The following is a 26158-nucleotide window of genomic DNA, read 5'->3' as shown; positions in this document are numbered from 1 at the left end:
TATGTGTTTCTTTAAGCGACAATTAGCAGTTGAAACAATAACAAAGCATTCTCCTCCCCCGTTTCTTAAAAAGCTGAGGGCTGGAGAAATGTAACCACTCTCAAATTCATAGAGCTATGGATGCAAGGACTGACCATCACGCCTCCTTCTAAAACCCCATTGGAGGAGACAACCCAAGGTTCCTTGCCCCTCCAATGGGTTTTAAGAAGGATGGGAGTATAGGGGAAGTGAGGAGTTGAGCAGAGAGCTCATGTCATTGTTTTAGGTGGAATCTTATGTTGAATGATGCACTTCTTTGTTCTACTTGTGCTCTTTCCACAGATTGCTGATAACATTTGATCTGATGAGACTCCCTATGCGATTTGACTCCTCAATAAAACGTCCCATGTCAAATATAAATCATTTGGGATTTTGTAAGATGATAGACGATGGTAGTTCCCATGGTAGTTCCCATTCAGAAAATTACAAAATATGTGCAATGTTTGGTAAATGCATGGTGGTGTTTTGTCCTCAGTCCTCCTAATTCGGTTCTAAATGACCATCAGAGTCCCTCCTCACTTCCTCCATCACTGAAACGGATCGTCCGGTCTGCTGAGAGGGTCAGTGGCTGCCACCTGCCCTCCATTGAGGTCCTGCACAACTCCATCGCAAGGAAGAGTGCAGGAAAGATCATCGCCGACCCCTTCCACCCCCCTCTTTCAAAGACTGCCCTTTGACAAACGATTCAGGTCAATCACGACGTGAACAGTTTCTCCCCTGTGATGTGGCCCTCGCCAACTGTCCACCTGGTCCACTCATGCATGGACTTTGCACTCTGCGTCCACAGATTATGCACCCTGCACTATCACTATTTTTTAAAACATTTTAGTCAATTAGCAGATGATCTTATCCAGGACCAATTAGGGTAAAGTGCGAATAAAGCTGATTCTGACATGTTAATCAGAGTTTAGCTGGTTTATCATACTGTATGTCAGTTTACATTCTATTATTTGGGACTGGTTATGCACTGAATGAACTGTAGCAGGTAGCAGATCCTCCCCTTTGTGTCTTCATATAATTCTAAATTCCCATGAGCTGTGTGTGTGTCCTTGGGATTAATACCCTTAAATAATGGCTCCTGTGTGCAATTAATGGACTTGTTTTATGGTGTTTGCTAGAGATGACCGTCTGCTTTTCGTTTTACAGACAAAAGTTAGCTAACTTTAGCAAGTAGATTCCACTCAACTGAAGGTATAGTAAACCTATTAGAATGTATTTCTCAATTTGCTTGGTTATCAAGCTGCTGGGTTTCCCAAGTTGTTCAGCGCTTACTGATCAAACCGGCTAGCTAACTAAACAGACGGCTCTGCAGCGCGTTGCAAACAGAGACTCGTAATAGCCAATCACAACACTGGACTGGCCATTGGCAATAATTTGTTAGTTCGTCCATCATTCCAGTGAAAGAAGTGACCAATCTAAAGTCTTTAGACTGACACCCACCATAATCCCCCCCCAAAGATGCCAAGACTTGAGAACAATTTGAGAGCGAAAACTTGACAATGAAAAGTGACTTTCTGGTGGAAAATGTAATGCATTCACATTTATTTTTTACATTTAATATGTACTGTTAAAATACTTTTTTCTTTTTGATCTGTGACTGATGTTATGCTCGCTCAAAGTCACACTTCCAAGCTCTCAAGTTTAATTTCTGCTCTTGACTGACCTTAGCACTCGCGGAGCTGTCGTTGACAATTTTCTTCTCTATTGACTCGGTTTTGCGCCATCTCGTGCTCATTCAACTTTTGAACCGTATTTTACACCAAAGCCACTCACCGGGCCACTGCCTGCTATGCCTCCCTATCTTACGGTAAGATAGGGAGGCATGGCAGGCAGTGGCCCGGTTGAATGAACCAGTCGCAGTAATACCGGAATGAGGAAAAGCTGAAGCTTTGTGGACTCGGGAGTACCAAATAGCTGTCTGGGGCTCTGACGCCTGGTGAGGTCGCCGTAAAGAATTACTATATCGACTGATGTTTAGCTCAATGGAGGGTGTTCTCCTTAATAACAGAGCCAAGTCGCCTTTGCCATGTAGAACGAAAATGCTCCTCAAAACCTAAAAAGGGCTGAGGGGGTTTCACAGTGAGCCCTGGAAACCTGTTCTCCCGTAGAACGGAGAAGCGAATATGGCTAGAGTTCTCCTGCCTTGTTGTCTATAGTGGCAGCGCCCTCTGGTGGGAAAGCCTGAGCAGCATGTCTCAGAGCTGGCTTGACTGATTGCTTGCACAATAAGTCAGAGGGAAAAAGGCCACAGTGAATGGCGAAAGACAGGTTGTCCTAGAAAGATTTATACGGTTATCAAAATGTCACACCAGGGTAAGCCTACAGGAAACACAGCCCTTAAGTGTTTCTATGGAAAAAAATGAATGATGGAAAAACGATTGGAACCATTTCCTTGTTTGACCGCTATTATGACTATGCCTGCAGTACTTCATCCGGCCTTGAACTAGTGAGGCTATGGGTAAGCTATAGCTAGCACAGTCCTAGCCAAACTTTCCTGGTTAAATAAAATAAAAATGGGAACAGTGTGGTGCATTTGAATTCGAGCTGAAAATCTCCCAGAACCGTAATGCCATGAGGCTAAACTGGTCAGTCTAGTCAACACAAACAAGAAGGGAGCTAGCAACGCTACCATCTTAGCAGGTAGGGAACTAATGTCCAAGTTATCTAGCCATGCTTATGCAACCGTATGTGCTAGTGTGGTTAGCTTGCTTTCCAGCAAGCTAGCCACCATAAGCTAGCTAGTTAGAAGCCTCACTGCTAATGTTAGATAGTTGAGCATAGTAATGTGCTAAACAATTAGCAGCTACCTTGATGTGAAAGTGTGCCATTTCAAGCTCTGTGCTGGCTGAAGGAAACCACGTTGGGAGAGTTACTGCATTCTGCGACCGAAAGAGCTGAGAGATGTTTTAACTAATGAGAGACGGGAGCTAGCAATGCTACAGTGTTACAATCGGGGTATGCTAATGAGGTTAACTGGCCTCAAAGTGAGCTAGCCAAGTTAGCTTTGCAGCGCGGGCTACAGGAAACAGAGGCTGAGCAAGCCCCCATTCACATCGACAGGGATGTAGTGAAGACGATCCAGAGATTCAAATTTCTCGATGTCCAAATACACCAACACAGTTGTGAAAAGGGCATGACAATGCCTCTTCCCTCTCAAATCCTCATAATGTTATACAGCTGCACCATTGAGAGCATCTTGACTGGCTGCATCACTGCTTGGCATCCAACCGCAAGGCACTACAGAGGGTAGTGCGTACTGCCCAGTACATCACTGGGGCCGAGGTCCCTGTCACCCAGGACGGCTATACCAGACAGTGTCAGAGGAAGGCCCTAAAAATGGTCAATGACTCCAGCCACCCAAGTTGGTCTGTTCTCTCTGCTGCTACCGCACAGCAAGCGGAACGGGAGCGCCAAGTCTGGGACCAAAAGAGCTTGGCTTGGGCACTGTCCTCCTGTAGGGGTAGGAGGGCCAAGAGACCAGAGTTGGCAGAAAGGAGTACTCTGGTTGGGGTGTAGGGTTTGAGCATTGCCTGAAGGTAGGTAGATGCAGTTCCTCTTGCTGCTCTGCAGACAAGTACCATGGTCTTCTTGTGAATGCGAGCTTCGACTGGAAGCCAGTGGGCTGCCGAGTTCTGGATAAGTTGCAGGGGTTTGATGTCACAAGCAGGGAGCCCAGCCAACAGCGAGTTTCAGTAGTCCAGACAGGAGATGACAAGTGCCTGGATTAGGACACTAGCGCCGCTTCCTGTGTGAGCTAGGGTCGTCCTTGTGCATAGAGTTCTATGGTTTATTTAACTTTGAAATCAATGGTTCTCATTTAGATATTTTACAAATAGGGGATTCGCTAGGATCACCTACTCTTGGAAGAACATATCCTACTGTGTAAATTGTTCAAAGTAGTCATTGTGAATCGAGTGGTTTTTTTTTTTTGGCATACATTTGAAAGTGAAAAATCGGAGTCTCTGCATAATTCCGTTAATGCAAATTGCCCTGCAGTAATTGGTTAAACCTACCCATATTTACTCTAACGTCTTACCATCAAGTCAGCAGAAGCTGACATTCTATAGAATCTTCTCTTAGAGTGCTTATTAAATTCCACGGGAATTGTCAATTCTTTCAGTTCTTCCAAAAAGTCTGTAAGAGGTCAATTTTTAAAGCAGATCTAACAAAACACAATGGTTTTATGGAGTTTTAGAACTAAGGGCTGAATTCAATCATGTTAAAAAGCAGCTTTTCTGTGTTGGAATGGTGTGTGTACCCCAACAGAATGGTGTAGGCGTAAACCGGTCATTAAAAATATTCATGCCAGGAGACCACTGATTGGCCAGCTCAGCCAATGAGCCAATAGATGTTTTTTCTCCAATTTGTGCTGGCCAAAAATTGCAGTTTCTCCTTGTACATAGACACTTTCAAGGTAAGGAAACATATCTAATTTCCCTATTTAACACATAGGGAGGAAAAAAAGACAAACTATCATTAAGGTTAGCAACTTCCATTTATTTGAAAGACTGCAATATTGTTATATACAACCAACATACCTGAATTAAGCTGATTGATGTATGCAAGTGAAAAAAAGATTGGTTGGGTGTGTGATGCTATTACAGTGCAATACAGTTTAGTGAGTAAATGCATGTAGAGGTCTGACCTCAGAGGCCTTGTTTGAACTAATGAAACATGAGATTGTATCAGCAAAAATGTCTAGGTTTACCGTACCATTCATCATCTGCTTAGTAAGGCATCAACAGAATGGCAGGAGAGCTACTTGTCTGTACAGATTACAGAACTTCAGAGTGCGAATCAGGAATCCTTTGGAGAAGGGAAGCATAGACTGTCGAAAAATGTTACTAGCGTTCAAATCCTTGCTGCCTCCATCCTTGTTTCCTCAACTACCTCTTTACCTTTTAAAGTGTTTTGGAGAAGATCCTAGGTCCCACCCTCAGACCTCCCCAATGAGCTTTGAGAAAGAGTACAAGGAATTGATGAAACAAGAATGGAAGAAGCATGCATTTAACAGCTATTAAACTTTTCAGAAACAGCCTTGGTGTAAAATCTATCCGGTCTTTTCCACTTAACTGGGAAGACTCCTGATATCTTCTCCTGGTCTCTTTCAGAGTATTAAAACATCTCTGGGCTAAATTCACCTCTGAGCAACCAATGTGATCTTTAGAGAAAATCACATATGCAAGTGTTGAAATGGACATTTAAAAACTGCATGGATGGGTATTTGCTCTTAAATTAGTGACTTGGTCTAAGTACACTGCTGAACCGAATGTCACTGTAAAACATAGCTGAGAGTCAAGTCTTGCTTTGACTCCCAAGCTGATAACCAATTGCTCACTCACATTCACATTGTGCAAACTTCCCAACTTCAAATCCTGTAAAAAAAAAAACATTTACCTGGTCTATACTTCAATACCGCAATTCACAAGAAATATTCAAGTGAATCATGTAGGGTAAATGGCAGCAGGATTTAGTGTTGCATGTGGCAAGATTTAGTGTTGCACGGTATACCGGTACCATGGTAATAAAAGGTACTAAAACGGATGATCTTTATAATACCAACATTTTAGAACACCATTGTACCATTTCACGATACTACCGACTTGTTCAGCCCTGCCGATCTAAAGAGCCCGCTGGCGCCTGTTGTTTAAAGTCAATTTTGTTAATAAATTCAGTTGAATTTAAGCCACTAGTCTCTTGTATGCGCAGGTCCAATGATATCCACTTCTGTCATTCGCATATCAAGTGTCGCAGCTGTAATCAGTGCATTGCATCCACTAACAGCCCTCACTCACCCGCTTCTCTCTGTCCGCTTTTCAAACTAGTCTATTCCGCCATCAGTTTAAAAATATATATAATTTACATGCTGACCATACCGGACACGTCGCGTGCGTGAGAGTCGCAAAATAAATGTAGAAAACCATGTCATTCAGTTATTGAACGCGCCAGCGATGCCATGGCCTAAAATAGAACTCCTTTCTATTTCTGACACAGATCGCACTGAAAGTCCTGCCTCTCCTATCTCCTCATTGGTTTATAGAAGCAGGTACCCACGTGCCATCTCCTCATTGGTTATACCCACATGGGTGATTGAAAGACGAAATGTTTTGCCGGTTGTCGTGGTAAGTGTAGATGCCAATCACCATAAGTTCAAAGCCTGGAAAGAGGAGAGATGACTAGAAATGATTCGGTTGGCCATTCTAACTAGCTAAATTGCCATACATGTTTAATGCTTTTCGACCTGTCCCCAAATTAATGTCATTGGTTCAGAGTTGTTGATATTTTAACCTGCATGTCGTGATCGTGTTTGGTGTAGGGGGACAAAATACATTTATGCACGATAACGCACGCGCGCAGCCGGTTTGGGTTCCGTGTAGCCGGTGGCGAGCGAGAACGCAGATTAATTGAATAACATGGATTTCTACATTTATTTTGCGGCGTACGCGACGTGTCCGGTCTGGTCGGCATGTCAGAGAGGTGAAATGGAGCACCCTTTCGCCACAGGCATGCTTTACAGCAACAACAAAAAACGTCTTTAGTTGGCCTAAACATTCAAAAAAATATTACCCATATTAACAGAATGCCTTTTTTCCCTTTCTATCAGGATTTGCGTGCATTTTATATAATTTCACCATGTCGCGGTTTTAAACTAATTATTAGTTTGATTACAAACAACGTTCAATCATGTTATCTAGCTAGCCAACAACCTGGTAATTGACAGTAGACGTAGGCACATTTGATTGGCACAGGAAGAAAGGAAAAGGGTCTGCTACTCATGACATGAGGAAGTGTCTTAACTGAAGAGTAAAGGTTTCAAGCAGTGTTTTCCCCTTACTGACAATGACATGCAGATCATTTTGCATGTACATTCCTCCAGCCAAATATGACCAAATCAGCCATTCTATAATACACTAAACAGTGTGAAGTTAAATGTGTTGTATTGAGTAGAAGTGTGAATTTAAGTGACAGGTTTTTGGTGAAAGTTTAGGAAACAAGCTTCTGGAGGGACAGGGCGAACAGGATACTCGGTCACTTATTATTTTTCCAACGTGGCGGCATGATACTTGGCCTGATGTAAAAATGGTTTGTAAAATGTTGGTATCGTGACAAGCCTAGTAAGTTTAGAAATACATTGTATGCGGTTGGTTATAGTATGGAGAGTACGAAAGATAATAAAAATATATATACAATTACAACATTCATTATCTCATTGCAATGTGCCTGGTAATAATGAAATTCTAGTTTGATTTGTCACACCTAGGTGAATATTCAAATCAAATGAAAAGGCACAACTTAATGTCAAGTTGACTTTTAAGAAAAGCATTATCAAACAATGGATTTACATTGAATATGGTACAAATCCGATGCACCAAACCACTTTGAACATTTCAACATAAAACTCTCATGGGGATGGTAGTTGACAGTCTAGGAAAAACGTAGGACACACTATGCCAAAGTCATAGATGTACTTTCTTGTAACAAAGTATTGTGTTAAGGCAACTTCCCGCCTCGTAACCGCTTGAAGAACCTTGTCCGAAGTTTAAAGGTTCTGATACATGGTAATACAGGGGAAAAGTCTACAGCTGTAGAGCCTGACTTGTTTTGCAATGTTTTTGTAAAATTGTCACAGTCTAATGGTTGTAGACCATGCAATTTTTCGAGAGTTCGGTCTTCATTCAGCCACCGTCCCGGTCCTTGTATTTCCTTCAAAGTGAGAAGACCCATGGCAGGGTTGGAACTAACACAAACTGCTTCCTTGGCCCTCTGAACTGGGCCTTTCTTCCCCTTGTATTCATAGCAGCGTTTCGATGTGTCTTATGGTTGGTGACAGCATGTCACATGATGCGTGTATGAGAGCATGTGTCGAGAAAAAAAAAAAAAAAAAAAAAAGGGAAAACAACTTTGGCCCATGCATTATCTAACTTGATGTTGGGTTTCAAAAGTCAGAGCACCCTGTTTACATGGCAATTGACAATCTAGCTCTCGTAGGTTTCGCCGATAGCTTTCTTTATCGGTTTTCTTTCCACAGAACCAAGTGAATGCTATGGTCAGGCATGCTCGTGGCGAACACGAGGCCAGAGTCATTTCGCCCATCCAGCCCATTGAGCCAGGAGGTGACTCCCGGCAGGAAGCTGGAACCTCGTTTGGACTTCCTGTAGGCAGGCAGAGGCCAACGACCCGTTATCCTTTCTGTCCTCAGGTCCATGACATACAAGAAGTCGGTGTCGAAGAGGAGCGAGAACACCTCGCCGAAGCTGAGCAGGGAAAGGTTGGCGGGGTCCTGCGTTTTGATGACCCTGGAAAGAAGGAGATTCAGCAACTGATTGTTGGCAGGTATGAAGGGCTCTGTTACATTCCATGTATGAACACCCACACAACTCCTTTTGTTCGCTACCATGGATAAGTGAGTCATATACTCCAAAGTTCTGAGGATTTTGTGGCTTATTCACAGCAAGTCTAGCAAGGAATCAAGTCGTTTACAACCAGGTTGTTTTGAGGGTTAAAGTTCTGTTTCCTGATAGAAACAAGGCCCTGGGCAGTTTACCTGAGGATATCGAAGCTGGCAAAGTCCCACTGGTAGATCCCCAGGTCCGAGCTACAAACGACATAGCGGCCGTCAAACTGCAGGCGAGGCTGCAGACACACACTACGGTCCTCTGACACAGACAAGGTCTTCAAGCACTTACAGTTGATTTCCCTGCCTATAGGCCAAACCTGCAAAATAACCAATGATATACGCACATTCATTTGTTTATATGCGTGTGAATATATGCATCTCTGTAGAGAAAACAGCACTGTGGTCAAACTGTGCTGAGGGGGACACTGTATGGAGCCATCTTAAGTATTACAGTGACAAAAGACAAAAAGCACAGGGTTAAATTATTGCATGAAAGTTGAATGGCAGCAGATGCAAAGAAGATCAAATTAATTAACCATATTACCTTTATTTCATATTTGTCAGCACTCAACAGAATGTAGTCGCCAGGACAGTGCACCATGGATTCTACTTCACTCTTCTGAAGAATCACCTACGCAGGGGAAATGGTTTGATAGTCTTAATATGTGAGACGAGTTTGGGTCCTTCATCTAGTATTCTTATTGAACACTGGGTAGCTTGCAGTTTGTAAACAAAATGTACCAGCAACAAAACAAAAAAAATCTGTGAATGTGCTAGATAGGGCTTTGCTATAGATTGCAACACTGCAAAGCCTTCTCCTTTCATCCATTTCACAGGCATTTGCACAAGACAATGGGCACAATCACTGATCTACAAATCACCTTGCATCCCAGATATCTACTCAAGATTAGCAAAAAATGTTGTGAAATTCTGCCCCAGGTCCTCAACGGATACCCATAAACACGCCGATTCAATTTTCGAGCAATCCTTAACATAACCAAGGACAGGAGGTTGATAGGCAGGTTTACCTTGGTGACCCACTCAGTATGTCCCGTGAGGGTGTTGAGGCAGGCGCCTGCCGACAGGGACCACACCTTCACAGAGAAGTCGGCCGAGCCGCTCACCAGCGTGTCCAGATCATCCTCGTAGTCCACGCTGAACACTGCCAGAGGCAAGGAGAGAGACCTGGCTTTAGTACACCAACACACATGGCTCTGCCATTTGTGACCATCATTCGTAGCCTTAAGAATGTTGTTGTTGTAAAATAGAGCTATTTAGACACTGATAAGGTCTCTATGGAGGCTACTTGGAATGGTAGCTCCCACACATAAAATCAGAGTTCATGTCTGCCTGTCAATCAAAGACCCACAGATCTAGGAAACAATGCCTAACTCACAAGTTATTTCCTAAAACCCAAATGAACAATGGACATAACACCCCTAAGTCAGCAACTGGGAAAGGTAGGGACCCCAGCGGTACACTGACCTGCACCCGTGTGCCCACGGAACTGCTGGATCTTGGCACCTGTGCTCCACTCCCAGCAGGCGATAGTGTTGTCAAAGGACCCAGTCACCAGCTTCTGCTCATCAAACTTCACTGTGGCGCAGGTGTGCGTCTGAATGCCGTAGATGCACTGCCCGGTGCGGACGTCCCACAGTTTGGCAGAAAGGTCATCAGAGCCTACAAGATCATTTGTACCTTTTACAACGAGGATAGCCTGATGAAGCCAGCTTGGCTGTCGAAACGTTGGTGAATGAAATTATTGCATCGGAGCTCGAGGTTGCAGCTTTAAGATTTTATTTTAAAGAAAGGTCATCAGAGCCTACGAAATAATGTGAGTTTTACAATGAGGAATTAAACAATTACATGTATGAATGTAACGACAACATTTTAAGACTACAAAAGACCTCCAGCAAACTAGCGATTGTTACAGATACTACATTTTGCATAAAAGTGCCAATTGAAGCATTATTCACAGATGCTAACACCTAAACCTTAAATTCAACCTAACAGGCAAAAGAGTAAAAAGGCCACCTGGCCAAATGGATGGTAGGAGAACACTGAAGACCACTCCACCACACCCCAGAATGACCATACGCATATAACCCACCTGTGCAGAGAAGGCCGTCCTTGTAGTAGAGGGCGTAGACGCGCGCACTGTGCCCGATGAGTGACGAGGTCTCAAAGGCCTCCTGGTCCTTCAACTGCATCATGCGCAGCTTGGCCTTGAGGTAGATACCCTTCCAGTGGGACGCGTCCTGGATGGAGTCATCGATGCGCCAGCCCAGGTCCCGGCACACACCCTGCCACACCTCCGTGCACGCACTTATCACCTACGGGAGTTATCAAAAGGGTTATATAGTTCAACCGGAACCGAGGACAAAGCAACCCAAAGAAACGTCAAATCTAACTAACCGAGGCAAATCTTAGGAGGAAAGGTTCAAAGTTAACCTCAATAACACACATTTAAAATCAGTCCTTACTTGCACCACTAGTACATTTCTCAATCAAAAATATTATCAGTAACCACATTTCCATCCAGTTATGCGAGTAAAGTCATAGCATACAAAAAAATAATAACAGCGGTGATGGAAACAGGAAGTTTCGGTTCAATTGTATAAATATAGACATCTTTGTGTCCGTAAAATTAATTACGCAAGAAATGGTAGCAGAAACACCTTTATGCTCAAATATTGATATCAAAGTCAACTTATAGTCACATGATGATATGGATGTGTGGTACTACCACTCAAACAATGCAGTTTATTAGGCTACAGATGAAATAAGTTCAACTTCACAGGGTGGTGAAGTGCACGGTGATCTTGATGTGCCTTTCCAATAAATAGAGGGTCTTATTCTGGTGGCATGATGATCGACGCTTGACAAATAAAAAATATTCTCAACCATTATAACATCATGTAGACTAGTATACCTGCACTGTATCTGCCAGCTGTTGGCTAGAGCACACGTGCCAAGACCAGAGCAGGCACATTTGCCATTTTCACAACAGTTTGTGACCAAACTATCAGTACAGTTGAAAAGGAGTTGGAAACACATTGAGAACTTGATTTTTATTAGGTAGATGAAAACTTATGCAAAAAGAAAATTCTGTGTCCTCTCGTCATCCACAACAGGTATGTTTGGTGGAAACACACCACTGGTGGAAGAATGCACATGTTCTTTATGCTGATTCTAAGATATTCCCATAAAAATCTGTCACCAATTGGATGGAAACCTAGCTAGTGTCACATGTGGGAAACCCTGGCCTTATTCAATTGCATGCACACCAGCTACTAACAAATACCCCTTCAAACATAGAGTTGTACTGTGCTGGCCTGGTTATGCATCCACCAACAGTTGACAGAACCATACTGGAAAGGTGAAAGAAAAAATAACCAAGCCAGCACAGTATGGTTCAGGTCAGCACAATGGTGTGAAAAGGGTTTAACATGAAGCCTGGGCCACATTCAGTTTCCAAACATTGCAGATAGAAATGCCATGAATAGAGCCATTCCTTGTTCATGTGTGTCCTACATAACATGTTTTTCTATCTGAACGTTCCAAAATGTTGTGTCCTGCTGAATGCGCCACAGACCTTTGTCGTACTGCTTATACACCCCCAGAGATCCAACCACCATGACAGAGAGAGCCTGACCTTATTCCACCCCTTGCACACCAGGCAGCAGGTGAGCAGGGTCTGCGGGTCGAGCCAGTGCAGCAAATAGAAGGTGAGCTCCAGGGGCAGCAGTCGCAGGAAGTCCCGCTTGAGCAGCGCCTCCAGTCCGTTGGACAGGTGCCGCAGCTGGACTGCACCGCTCAGCGAGATGAGTTGGTCCAGGGACTGGTTGCGCTGCTGGTCGCTCAGTGTGAGGAAAGAGGCGGAGACCGACTCCAGCCACCCCTCAAAGGCCGCCTTCTCCATGGACACATGAGAACGTCGACCTGCGGTTACAGGGTTCAGTAACGATGATTAGTTAACGTTACATACCATTATTATGTGTTTAAAGGTAGACTCAGCGACATGGCGTAGATGCAGAAAGTAAACAAACAACTTAGTTGGTACATTTCTGCAACAGCTAAGAGTGTTGAAGAGCGAGACTCAACTTCTCGGTTGTTTTGGTCCCGTGGCTACCAAACTAAAAGCGAGAAGCGAATCAGTGCACATGGGTAGATAATGTGTTGTATCTTGCTAATTTCAATAACTGCAGTGCTGCTCGTGGCAACGTCATTTCGCTGAGTTTACCTTTAAAGCGTAGTTAAAATACATGCTCAAAGATCACCTTTGACTGTTTACAATACTTCATTAACACTACCAGCAAATGTCTACCTCAATCGTTTACTTGGGCCTAGCTAGCTAACGTAGACAACACTGCCTGTTGTACTGAATAGAACATCTACTGTTCTGACTAGCTAGCTTTGCCCCTTTTATTTAAAGTTATAGCTCAGGGTTAACGTTGCTAAGCTAGCCAGCGTTTCAGCAGTAAGGTGCATTGTACACTAACGTGTAACGGTAGAACGACGTACCATTTCCCGTAGAACCCGTATCTGTGGGCGGTATTGTGCTAGCTAGCCAGGCGGACAGGAACACCTGGTATTCTTTGCGTTCTACAAACAAAACAACGCTACTTAACTATCAGAATATTCCTTTTGCGAGATGCCAGAAGGTCATTAGTTTATCGGCTTAGAAAATAAACGTTACGTTAGCTTTTCTGGCTGGCTAGCTAGCTGGAATGAGGGACTCTGCTTCTCTCCGAAGTTAACGGATAGGTAATGTTACACGCACCAATACAGTCACGTTTTACCTAAACGTAGATGAATACATTTACTACCGTTAGCTAGCTAAATCCAATATAGCTCGATGGATGCACCCACTGAGGTAAAGGCTGGAACCATAGAGATACATAGAGGACTCGTGTCTGTGACAGCATAGGCCGCGCCATTGAGGCAATATACGTTTTGAAGTAGTCCATTTTCTTTTTCGAGTTTAGCCCTTAGCCCTCCTCATGACCCGGTTGGACATGACTCCAATAGGGTCACCAGGACGGATCAGCCAATGAAGTCGGAAGTCCCACCCAGTTGACTACATTAAAATGGTGGAAGCCCTCAATTGCATTGCTTATACTATAATGTCATTTTGGCCACTAGAGGCCTCTATCATTCTCTATGGATGCATGCCTTATGTTGCAAACTTTTTCTGCAAACGTTCCTCCGGCTACTTAGCGATGGTTTTCCGGGTCAAGCTCACTTTTTTTCAAAATAAAAGCCAGCTTTATGCTATTGGATTCACAGGACGCAATGACTGTTCTGCCAGGTTAGTGAGGGACGAACTAAGTAGATAAACGGGGTTGTGTATTCATGGATGCCTAGCGTAGTCAGGCTTCCCCAAAAAATGTACCAAGAAAAAAATATATCTTTCTTTCTCTTTGTGTTTCATAATTTAACTTCAATTCGCAAGAATGAACCTTTATTTAACTAGGCAAATCAGTTAAGAACAAATTCTTATTTACAATGACGGCCTACCAAAAGGGACACCAACTAACTTTGTTAGTTACTTTTGATGTTGAGTCGTAATACACAAATATTCCACACGGGGGCGGTATTGAAGCTATGGAACATTTTCTTCTGCAACGTGACCCAAATGAACTACCTTCCAGTGCATGCATTATAACATTGGCTGAAATAGTACTCACACATAACTATTTTGTGTTTCTAAATTATTTCTTTATTCAGACGAAGGGTACTGCTATGGGATCCCCCATGGCTCGTAACGATGCTAATTTGTATGTGGGTTACATGGCGAAACAGTCCATTTTCGATCCTCAAAAATGTTTTCTTGCCTAACATCATTATTTGGAAACGGTATATTGATGATATTTTTGTTCTATGGAGGGGTGATGCAAAACAGCTCCAGGTGTTCCATGCTTTTCTTAACTCCTGTTCTGATCATCTGAGATTTACTATGCAATCTGATACACGTCAAATCAGTTTTCTTGATCTTCTGATCTTGTGTTCTATACACTGACCTTTACAGGAAACCTGATCGTAACAGTTTGTTGAGGGCTGATAGTTGAAAAATAGTTTGCCTTCCCTTGAAAAATAGTTTGCCCTACAGCCAATTCTGTTGAATCAAAAGAATTTGCAAAAAACAATCAGATTTTGACAGAAATATGGCTGAGACACAAAGAAAATTAAAGGAGAGGGGTTACAAAAATGGTCAGATTAATACTGCCATTGAAAAAAACGGGAAAAAACGAGACATGACCATTTTCAAGGTAAGTCTCGCAAAAAAAACATTCTTGCATTCTAACTACCCGCTATTCAAAGTGCTCTGAACAAATTAAGGGAATTGTTCACAAACATTGGCACATTCTAAGATCCGATGATAGTGTCGGTAATGTGTTTTCGGACCTTCCCTCGGTCGTATTCTCGCGGGGCAGAAATCTCAGAGATCAATTGGTGAACTCTGATTTACCACTCCAAGATATCCCTGCACAACGTCTATTTGCGCCCCTACTGGATAGAAACTACAAGTGTAATGTCTGTGCTCAATGCAATGTCACTGAAACATGTAGATCCTTCAAACACCCCCAAACAGGGAAACAGATTCCAATCAAAGCTGTTATCACGTGCTCCACTAAGGCAGTTATTTATCTTATAACTTGTCCTTGTGGTAAAAATGATGTGGGTAAAACAAAGTGCGAATTAAAAGTACGAATTTTGGAGCATCGTAGCACCATTAGGTGCTAAAACTCGACTTACCCAGTTTCGACCCACTTTTCGGAAGCAAACCACTCGATTTCGTCTCTACGTTATATTGGCATCGAACATGTCACCCTCCCTTGGAGAGAGGGTGACCTCGATCATTTATTGTTAAAACGAGAGGCTGCCCGGATCTTTAATTTAAAGACCCTTGCTCCCTCCGGTCTCAACGTAGACTTTGATCTGAAGCCATTCTTGTGATTGTTGTGATTTTGCTGTTGTAAATGTTTGTAGGCTTATGTAGCCAAATTGAATCTATGATCGTATGCTATCCATTCATGTTTTTTGTATGCTATTTTAATATATAAGATTTAACCAATGATATCAGGCCACACCTTCACCATGATTACAGACACCTGTCTGTGTCTTTTGACACTTTATAAACAAGTCACCCCACAGTGTTTGTCATTATACCCTGAGGAAGACAGCTTGTCTGTTGAAATGTTGGACATGCATTTTTTTTTGCATCTGAGCTCCTAGGGTATGCGGCTCTCCTTTATTTTTCAAGTGTTCCACTCCGCAAGCCAGCACCTCGCCTAAATAGGTGTGCGTTCCTTTCACCTCTAGTAATTTTTACAACAATTGTTTACAGACAGATTATTTCACTTATAATTCACTGTATCACAATTCCAGTGGGTCAGAAGTTTACTGACACTAAGTTGACTGTGCCTTAAAACAGCTTGGACAATTACAGAAAATTGTATCATGGCTTTAGAAGCTTCTGATAGGCTACTTGACATCATTTGAGTCAGTTGGAGCTGTGCCTGTGGATGTATTTCAAGGCCTAACTTCAAACGCAGTGCCTCTTTGCTTGACATCATGGGAAAATCAAACGAAATCAGCCAAGACCTTAGAAAAACAATTGGAGACCTCCACAAGTGTGGTTCATCCTTGGGAGCAATTTCCAAACGCCTGAAGGTACCACGTTCATCTGTACAAACAATAGTATGCAAGTATAAACACCATTGGACCACGCAGCCGTCATACCATTCAGGAAGGAGACGCGTTCTTTCTCCTAGAGATGAACATACTTTGGTGCGAAAAGTGCAAATCAATACCAGAACAACAGCAAAGGACCTTGTGAAGATTCTGGAGGAAACGGGTACAAAAGTGTCTTTATCCACAGTAAAATGAGTCCTATATCGACATAACCTGAAAGTCCACTCAGCAAAACCAGCATAAACAGGCCAGACTACGGTTTGCAACTGTACATGGGGACAAAGATCATACTTTTTGGAGAAATATCCTCTGGTCTTATGATACAAAAATAGAACTGTTTGGCCATAATGGTCATCGTTATGTTTAGAGGGAAAATGGGTAGGCTTGCAAGCCGAAGAACACCATCCCAACTGTGAAGCACAGGGGTGGCAGCATCATGTTGTGGGGGTGCTTTGCATCAGGACGGACTGGTGCACTTCACAAAATAGATGGCATCATGAGGTAGGAAGGTTATGTGGATATATTGGAGCAACATCTCAAGACATCAGTCAGCAAGTTAAAGCTTGGTCGCAAATGGGTCTTCCAAATGGACAATGACCCCAGCATACTTCCAAAGTTGTGGAAAAATGGCTTAAGGACAACAAAGTCAATATATTGGAGTGGCCATCACAAAGCTCTGACCTCAATCCTATAGAAAATGTGTGTTCAGAACTGAAAAGGCATGTGCGAGCAAGGAGACCTTACAAACCTGACTCAGTTACACCAGCTCTGTCAGGAGGAATCACCCAACTTATTATGGGAAGCTTGTGGAAGTCTACACGATACGTTTGACTCAAGTTAAACCATTTAAAGGCAATGCTACCAAATACTAATTGAGTGTATGTGAACTTCTGACCCACTGGGAATGTGATTAAATAAATTAAATTCACAAAGTACTTTAACAACTGTTACATAGGCTTGTACACAATCGCCCAACCTTAACACACACACACACACACACACACACACACACACACACACACACACACACACACACACACACACACACACACAGTAGGCTAACATATGTCAATGGCTTTAGGAACAGCAGTAACATCAGGTAGGATTTAGGCTACCAACTGCCTAACCAGTTGTAGCTCTTTTTTTTTTTGCAAGTTGCAATCTGTTTTTTTGTTGATACAGCGTAATCTTTATATCTGAAAATAATAACTTTTGGTATCATCTTTCCAAGGGCTCCATCTGAATTAACTCGCCAACGTTCCTCTGCACTGCCTTGTGCAACGTTTTCTCAACTGCCACAATTTGATTGGCTGCTGTACGATTCAAACTGTAATCTGTTAAAATTAAGAGTTGATGCACTGCACACTTTTTTTTAAAGCATCATTTTTAATATTTAGGCTTGGAGGGTATCAAGTCAGTTCAAGTCAAAAGGCTCAAGTCCAAGTTAAGTCACGAGTCATTGGTGTTAAAGTCAAAGTCGTTGCAAGTCATATTTGTGACTCGAGTCCAAGTCATGTGACTCAAGTCCACACCTCTGATCCTTAGCTTAGTGATGAGCTTTGTGGGCACTATGGTGTTGAACATTGAGCTGTCGTCAATGAACAGAATTCTCACATAGTTGTTCCTTTTGTCCAGGTGGGAAATGGCAGTGTAGAGTGCGATTGAGATGGCATCATCTGTGAATCTGTTGGGGCAGTATGCAAATTGGAGTGGGTCTAGGGTTTCCGGGATGATGGTGTTGATGTGAGCCTTGACCAGTCTTTCAAAGCACTTTATGGCTAACGACGTGAGTGCTATGGAGCGGTAGTCATTTAGGCAGGTTACCTTCGCTTTGTTGGGCATAGGGTCTATGGTGGCCTGCTTTAAACGTAGGTATTACAGACTCGGCCAGGGGGAGGTTGAAAATGTCATTGAAGACACTTGCCAGTTGGTCCGCGCATGCTCAGAGTACACGTCCTGGTAATCCATCTGGCCCCACGGCTTTGTGAATGTTGACCTGTTTAAAGGTCTTGCTCACATCGGCTATGGAGAGCATGATCACACAGTCATCTGGAACAGCTGGTGCTCTCATGCATGCTTCAGTGTTGCTTGCCACATGTCACTGGCCAGCTCGCGGCTGGGTTGACCTTTTTAGTCTATAATAGTTTGTAAGCCCTGCCACATCCGACGAGAGTCAGAGCTGGTATAGACGGGCTCAATCTTAGTCCTCAATGCCATTGGATGAATCCCGGAACATATTCCAGTCTGTGCTATCAAAACAGTCCTGTAGCTTGGCATCTGCATCATCTGACCACTTCCGAATTGAGCGAGTCACTGGTACTTCCTGCTTTAGTTTTTGCTTGTAAGCAGGAATCAGGAGGAAAAATTATGGTCAGATTTTCCAAATGGAGGGCGAGGGAGAGCTTTGTACGCGTCTCTGTGTGTGAAGTAAAGGTGGTCTAGAGTTAGTTTTTTCCCCCTCTGGTTGCACATGTGACTTGCTGGTAGAAGTTTGCCGGTATTAAAGTCCAGGTCCACTAGGAGCACCGCTTCTGGATGAGCATTTTCTTGTTTGCTTATGACCTGATACAGCTCGTTGAGTGCGGTCTTAGTGCCAGCGTCGGTTTGTGGTGGTAAATAGACGGCTGCGAAAAATATAGATGAAAACTCTCTTGGTAGATAGTGTGGTCTACAGCTTATCATGAGGTACTCTACCTCAAATGAGCAATACCTCGAGACTACTTTAATATTAGACATCGCACACCAGCTGTTATTGACAAATAGACACACACCCCCCACCCCTCTTCTTACCGGACTTAGCTGTTCTGTCCTGCCGATGCACGGAAACTCATCCAGTTTATTCTCCAGTGGTTAACCATTCGTTAATGAATTCTCACAAGGCACCCTGATCTCCGCCCTCTGTATTTCCTTATTTTCTTCATGCGATTGATGGGGATTTGCACCTTGTCTGGGAGCAGCATTATATCCTTTGCGTCAGACTCATTAAATAAAAATGTTTTGTCCAGTTCGAGGTGAGTAATCGCTGTTCTGCTATCCAGAAGATTTTTTCGGTCATAAGAGAGTGTAGCATCAACATTATGTAGAAAATAAGTTACAAATAATGCGAAAAACCCCCACAAAATAGCACAATTGGTTAGAAGCCCGTAAAACGTCAGCCATCCCCTCCAGCGCCATTCTTCATACCTTCGTCTTTATACGATTATATTAGTCTGATGGCTAGGGCCTCTCTTTTGTACCTGCATGTACAGATAAACCATTCAATACGAAAGTAGATCTGTTTAAATTCCTTCGCAAGATTAAACTTAAGCATGTGTTTTCGCAAAACACTGCTTCAGCTCTAGAAACACATCAAAGAACTGGTACCCATTTTAAGCCCAAAAGCAAATTCTGTCCTATGGTAAACAACTCCTCGATTAATACCTATTGTAAGTTAGTCGAACAAGAAGCCATGTCAGTAAATAGGAGACAAACAAACCACATTCAGAAGAATCTCACCAGAACAGAACAGGCACTTCATGAATTAATGAAAGATTCATCTTTGGTTATTTAACCTGCAGATAAGGGGGGTGCTGTGGTTATTTTAGACTATGAAAAATATAAAGAAGAAATTCAGAGGCAACTCAGCAATGAACATTTCTATAGAAAACTGAGCGTTGATCCCACACAGGGGAGACAACAAAATGTCCATGTCTAGATGTAGGGGGTTCATTTGAATTTAGGAAATGCTCTGTTGTTAAATTAAATACATTTTTGCTCCATGAAGTAATCCAACATTGTGTACACCGCCATCTTGTCTATTTCAAATCTTATCTATTTGATCGAGACAGATGAGTGTTATCATGACATGCGGGACTTTGGGGTGGACACCCATTACTTCATGGACCAAAACATTTATTCAATTTAATAACGAAGCTAAATTCTACCAAACCCCCTGCAACTAGACATGGGCGTTTAGAAGAAATTGGTTGTCTTCCAAGTCGAGAATTGAGGAAGTATCGTTAAGGTTGGTTGAAAATGTTTGTGCTACGCCAAACATAACCAATCTAAAAATGCCTATCAGCCAGCTGAAACAGAGTAATGGTCTGACTAGGAAATATTTTCAATAGCTAGTCACACTGTATAAATCAGGAAAAATACCTACTGGTGTATTTTAATGCCGAGATACATAAGAATTTAAGATAAGGCAACTTTATTATCATAATCTTGCACCATTCAGTCAGGAGATATGATGCTCAATGTCACCAAGCTGTCCTAGGTGTCTGATGGAGAAAATGCAAAGTCCTTGTTCTGATTTTTTTCAAATACATTTGGCATTTAATGATTTTTACACAAAATAAAAATTATATCAAACATAGTAAACAATTCAGCACATTAACCAGGTTTCCTTCCAAACATTTCATGAATTACTTGACTCATGAAAATAATCATGACCGGGCTGATGGAAACAGTAAATGCCGGTACAATTTTATACATGTCGACGGACAATTTGCCGGTTCGATATGGTGGGATCTTTTTGTTGTTAAAATGCGATAAATGGCGGTGGAAACACCTTTACAGTGCCTTCCAAAAGTATTCATCTCCCTTGGCATTTTTCCTATTTTGTTGCATTACAACCTGTAATTTAAATTGATTTTTATTTGGATTTCATGTAATGGACATGCACATAGTCAAAATTGGTAAAGTGAAATGAAAAATATAACTTCTTAAAAAATATATAAAAAATAAAAAACAGAAAAGTGGTGCGTGCATATGTATTCACCCCATTTGCTATAAAGCCCCTAAATAAGTTATGGTGCAACCAATTACCTTCAGAAGTCACATAATTAGTTAATAAGTAAAGTCCACCTGTGTGCAATCTAAGTGTCACATGATCTGTCACATGATCTCAATATATACACCTGTTCTGAAAGGCCCCAGAGCCAGGGGCACCAACAAGCAAGCAGCCCCATGAAGACCAAGGAGCTTTCCAAACAGATCAGGGAGAAAGTTGTGGAGGAGTACAGATCAGTGTTGGGTTATAAAATAATATCGGAAACTTTGAACATCCCACGGAGCACCATTAAATCCATTATTAAAAAATTGAAAGAATATGGCACCACAACAAACCTGCCAAGAGAGGGCTGCCCACCAAAACTCACGGACCAGGATAGGAGGGCATTAACCAGAGAAGCAACAAAGAGAGTCTGGCGCAAACCCAACACCTCTCATCACCCCGAAAACACCCTCCCCACAGTGAAGCATGGCGGTGGCAGCATGCCGTGGGGATGTTTTTATCGGCAGGGACTGGAAAACTGATCAGAATTGAAGAAATGATGGATGGTGCTAAATACAGGGAAAGCATCCTGCTATAGAATCACTTGAGTGGTTTAAGGACAAACATTTAAATGTCTTGGAATGGCCTAGTCAAAGCCCAGACCTCAATCTAATTAAGAATCTGTGGTATGACTTAAAGATTGCTGTACACCAATGGAACCCATCCAACTGGAGGGAGCTAGAGCAGTTTTGCCTTGAAGAATGGTCAAAAATCCCAGGGGCTAGATGTGCCAAGCTTATAAAGACATACCCCAAAATACATACCCCAAGTTGGCTCTACAAAGTATTGACTTAGGGGGGTGAATAGTTACGCAAGTTTTCAGTTTTTTTGTCTTATTTCTTGTTTGTTTCACAATAAAAAATATTTAGCATCTTCAAAGTGGTAGGCATGTTATTTAAATCAAATGATACAAAGGCAACAAAATAGGAAAAAATGCCAAGGGGGGTGAATACTTTCGCAAGGCACTGTGCAAATACAGTGCCTTGCGAAAGTATTCGGCCCCCTTGAACTTTGCGACCTTTTGCCACATTTCAGGCTTCAAACATAAAGATATAAAACTGTATTTTTTTGTGAAGAATCAACAACAAGTGGGACACAATCATGAAGTGGAACGACATTTATTGGATATTTCAAACTTTTTTAACATATCAAAAACTGAAAAATTGGGCGTGCAAAATTATTCAGCCCCTTTACTTTCAGTGCAGCAAACTCTCTCCAGAAGTTCAGTGAGGATCTCTGAATGATCCAATGTTGACCTAAATGACTAATGATGATAAATACAATCCACCTGTGTGTAATCAAGTCTCCGTATAAATGCACCTGCACTGTGATAGTCTCAGAGGTCCGTTAAAAGCGCAGAGAGCATCATGAAGAACAAGGAACACATCAGGCAGGTCCGAGATACTGTTGTGAAGAAGTTTAAAGCCAGATTTGGATACAAAAAGATTTCCCAAGCTTTAAACATCCCAAGGAGCACTGTGCAAGCGATAATATTGAAATGGAAGGAGTATCAGACCACTGCAAATCTACCAAGACCTGGCCGTCCCTCTAAACTTTCAGCTCATACAAGGAGAAGACTGATCAGAGATGCAGCCAAGACGCCCATGATCACTCTGGATGAACTGCAGAGATCTACAGCTGAGGTGGGAGACTCTGTCCATAGGACAACAATCAGTCGTATATTGCACAAATCTGGCCTTTATGGAAGAGTGGCAAGAAGAAAGCCATTTCTTAAAGATATCCATAAAAAGTGTCGTTTAAAGTTTGCCACAAGCCACCTGGGAGACACACCAAACATGTGGAAGAAGGTGCTCTGGTCAGATGAAACCAAAATTGAACTTTTTGGCAACAATGCAAAACGTTATGTTTGGCGTGAAAGCAACACAGCTCATCACCCTGAACACACCATCCCCACTGTCAAACATGGTGGTGGCAGCATCATGGTTTGGGCCTGCTTTTCTTCAGCAGGGACAGGGAAGATGGTTAAAATTGATGGGAAGATGGATGGAGCCGTATACAGGACCATTCTGGAAGAAAACCTGATGGAGTCTGCAAAAGACCTGAGACTGGGACAGAGATTTGTCTTCCAACAAGACAATGATCCAAAACATAAAGCAAAATCTACAATGGAATGGTTCAAAAATAAACATATCCAGGTGTTAGAATGGCCAAGTCAAAGTCCAGACCTGAATCCAATCGAGAATCTGTGGAAAGAACTGAAAACTGCTGTTCACAAATGCTCTCCATCCAACCTCACTGAGCTCGAGCTGTTTTGCAAGGAGGAATGGGAAAAATTTCAGTCTCTCGATGTGCAAAACTGATAGAGACATACCCCAAGTGACTTACAGCTGTAATCGCAGCAAAAGGTGGCGCTACAAAGTATTAACTTAAGGGGGCTGAATAATTTTGCACGCCCAATTTTTCAGTTTTTGATTTGTTAAAAAAGTTTTAAATATCCAATAAATGTCGTTCCACTTCATGATTGTGTCCCACTTGTTGTTGATTCTTCACAAAAAAATACAGTTTTATATCTTTATGTTTGAAGCCTGAAATGTGGCAAAAGGTCGCAAAGTTCAAGGGGGCCGAATACTTTCGCAAGGCACTGTACTAGTATAATAACCACCATATTAAAGTAAACTTGGAGTCACTCAATGATATGTGGTGTGATCCTCCCATTATGACTTGGGAAAGCATGCAGTTTATTAGGCTACAGATTAAATAAATGATGAACTTCACAGGCTGGTAAAGTTCACAGTAATGAGCGTGATGTTCCTTTCCAATAAATATCAAGGTACTTATTCTGTTGACATGATGATTGATGCTTGGCTGCCGATTGACAAATAAAAATAATCACGCTCGTATCATAATAATTTAATCATGTAGGTAGCCTACCCGTAGCTGTTGGCTACAGCACACGTGCAAAGACAAGAGTGGGCACATTTGCTATATACAGTGCATCCAGAAACTATTCAGAGCCCTTCCATTTTCCACATTAGGTTACAGCCTTATTCTAAAGTGAATTAAATAAATGTTTTTGCCTCACCAATCTACACACAATACCCCATAATGACAAAGCGAAAACAGGTTTTTTGACATTTTTGCAAATTTATTGAAAATAATAAACAGATACTTTATTTACATAAGTATTCAGATCCTTTGCTATGAAACTCGAAATTGAGCTCAGGTGCATCCTGTTCCATTGATCATCCTTGAGATGTTTCTACAACTTCATTGGAGTCCACCTGTGGTAAATTCAATTGATTGGACATGATTTGGAAAGGCATACACCTGTCTATATAAAGTCCCACAGTTGACAGTGCATGACAGTGCATGTCAGAGCAAAAACTAAGCCATGAGGTCGAAGGAATTGTCCATAGAGGTTCGAGACAGGATTGTGCCGAGGCACAGATCTGCTTAAGGGTACCAAAACATTTCTGCAGCATTGAAGGTCCCCAAGAACACAGTGGACTCCATCATTCTTAAATTGAAGTAGTTTGGAACCACCAAGACTCTTCCTAGAGTTGGCCGATTGGCCAAACTGAGCATTCAGGGGAGAAGGTTCCTGGTCAGGGAGGTGACCTAGAACCCAATGGTCACTCTGACAGAGCTCCAGAGTTCCTCTGTGGAGATGGGAGAAACGTCCAGAAGGACAACCATCTCTGCAGCACTCTACCAATCAGGACTTTATGGTAGCCTTTATGGTAGAGTGGCCAGACGAAAGCCACTCCTCAGTAAAAGACACAAGAGTTTGCCAAAAGGCACCTAAAGCAAGATTCTCTGGTCTGATGAAATCAAGATGGAACTCTTCGGCCTGAATTCCAAGCGTCACGTCTGGAGGAAACCTGGCACCATCCATACGGTAAAGCATGGTGGAGGCAGCATCATGCTGTGGGGATATATTTTAGCAGCAGGGACTGGGAGACTAGTCAGGAAGGGAAAGATGAACAGAGCAAAGTATAGATTGATCCTTGATAAAATCCTGCTCCAGAGCCATCAGCACTGCCGACTGAGGCGAAGGTTCACCTTCCAACAGGACAATGACCCTAAGCACACAGCCAAGACAAGGGAGGAGTCGCTTTGGGACAAGTCTCTGAATGTCTTTGAATGCCCAGCCAGCAGCCAGAGCCCAGACTTGAACCCGATCGAACAGTTCTGAAGAGACCTGAAAATAGCTGTGCAGCAACACTCCCCATCCAACTTGGCAGAGCTTGAGAGGATCTGAGGAGAAGAATGGGAGAAACTCCCCAAATACAGGTGTGCCAAGCTTGTAGCGTCATACCCAACATGACGCAATGCTATAATTGCTGCCAAAGGTGCTTCAACAAAGTACAGAATAAAGGGTATGAATACTTGTTTTTGCCTTGTCATTATGAGGTATTGTTACATTTTTGAATAACACTGTAACATAAAAAAATGTGAAAAGTCATCAGTTTTGTGACAAAACCATCAGTAGAGTTGAAAATACGATGGAAGTTATTTTTTGTATTTTATTCTCAATAAGTCCGTTTGATGGAAACATCTCTGGTGGAATAATTTACATGTTGTTTTATGCAGATTTTAGAATATCTGCATCAAAATCTATCGCCAATAGGATGGAAGCCTAACTACGGTCAGAAATTAACATTGACATTACTAGATCTCCAACCATTACAGCAAGCACACACCTAATTTCCTAAGCCACTTGTCTAATTTCCAAAAAATGCAGTAAAAATTATTATGATCTACTAACATAGCTAGTAAAATAGGCCAAGATGGCCACTATAGGCTTTTCCCAATGTGAGCATTTCTCAAGATTAGAGCAAATTAGGAAGAGCCAACAGATGCTGTGAAGAGCCTGTAATGGGATATCAAAATCAAATCAATTGTTTTTGTCACGTGCCGAATACAACAGGTGAAATGCATACCTACAAGCCCTTAACCAACAATGCAGTTAAGAAAAAGTAATAAATAGATAAGTAAAATGTTTAATTCAAATAACAAATAATTAAAGAGCAGCAGTAAAATAACAGTAGCGTGGCTATATACAGGGGGTACCGGTACAGAGTCAATGTGCGTGGGCACCGGTTAGTCGAGGTAATATGTGATCCGATTCAGGAAACTAGGCGTATGTCGCAAGTCACGACTTCCCAGGAGAGCCTTTTGAACTAAACATTTTTGTCGTTTTTTTGGCAGAAATGGCTTCTCGAACATGTGAACTTTCATGTGCCTTA

The 26158-nt window shown here is 42.3% G+C and overlaps 1 protein-coding gene across 2 annotated transcripts; it reads right to left on the bottom strand.

Moving 5' to 3' along the window:
- Positions 1 to 6293: 6293 nt before the first annotated feature.
- Positions 6294 to 13429, bottom strand: LOC112230737 (F-box/WD repeat-containing protein 2). Of its 2 annotated transcripts, none has more exons than XM_024396990.2 (8): positions 12962 to 13429; positions 12093 to 12379; positions 10548 to 10770; positions 9923 to 10117; positions 9466 to 9599; positions 8982 to 9068; positions 8585 to 8754; positions 6294 to 8336 (listed from the first exon to the last, which is right to left on the bottom strand). In XM_024396990.2, exons 2-8 carry the CDS (start codon positions 12357 to 12359, stop codon positions 8048 to 8050), a joined length of 1365 nt encoding a protein of 454 aa, XP_024252758.1. In that variant the 5' UTR covers positions 12360 to 12379; positions 12962 to 13429; the 3' UTR covers positions 6294 to 8047. The 2 variants fall into 2 exon arrangements, with proteins under 2 accessions (XP_024252758.1, XP_024252759.1); XM_024396991.2 differs by having other exon boundaries at positions 13267 to 13429.
- Positions 13430 to 26158: the final 12729 nt, after the last annotated feature.

Source organism: Oncorhynchus tshawytscha, linkage group LG33 (genome assembly GCF_018296145.1).
Source record: "Oncorhynchus tshawytscha isolate Ot180627B linkage group LG33, Otsh_v2.0, whole genome shotgun sequence".
NCBI classification, from domain to species: Eukaryota; Metazoa; Chordata; class Actinopteri; order Salmoniformes; family Salmonidae; genus Oncorhynchus; species Oncorhynchus tshawytscha.
This window is presented reverse-complemented; position numbering and strand designations above follow the sequence as displayed.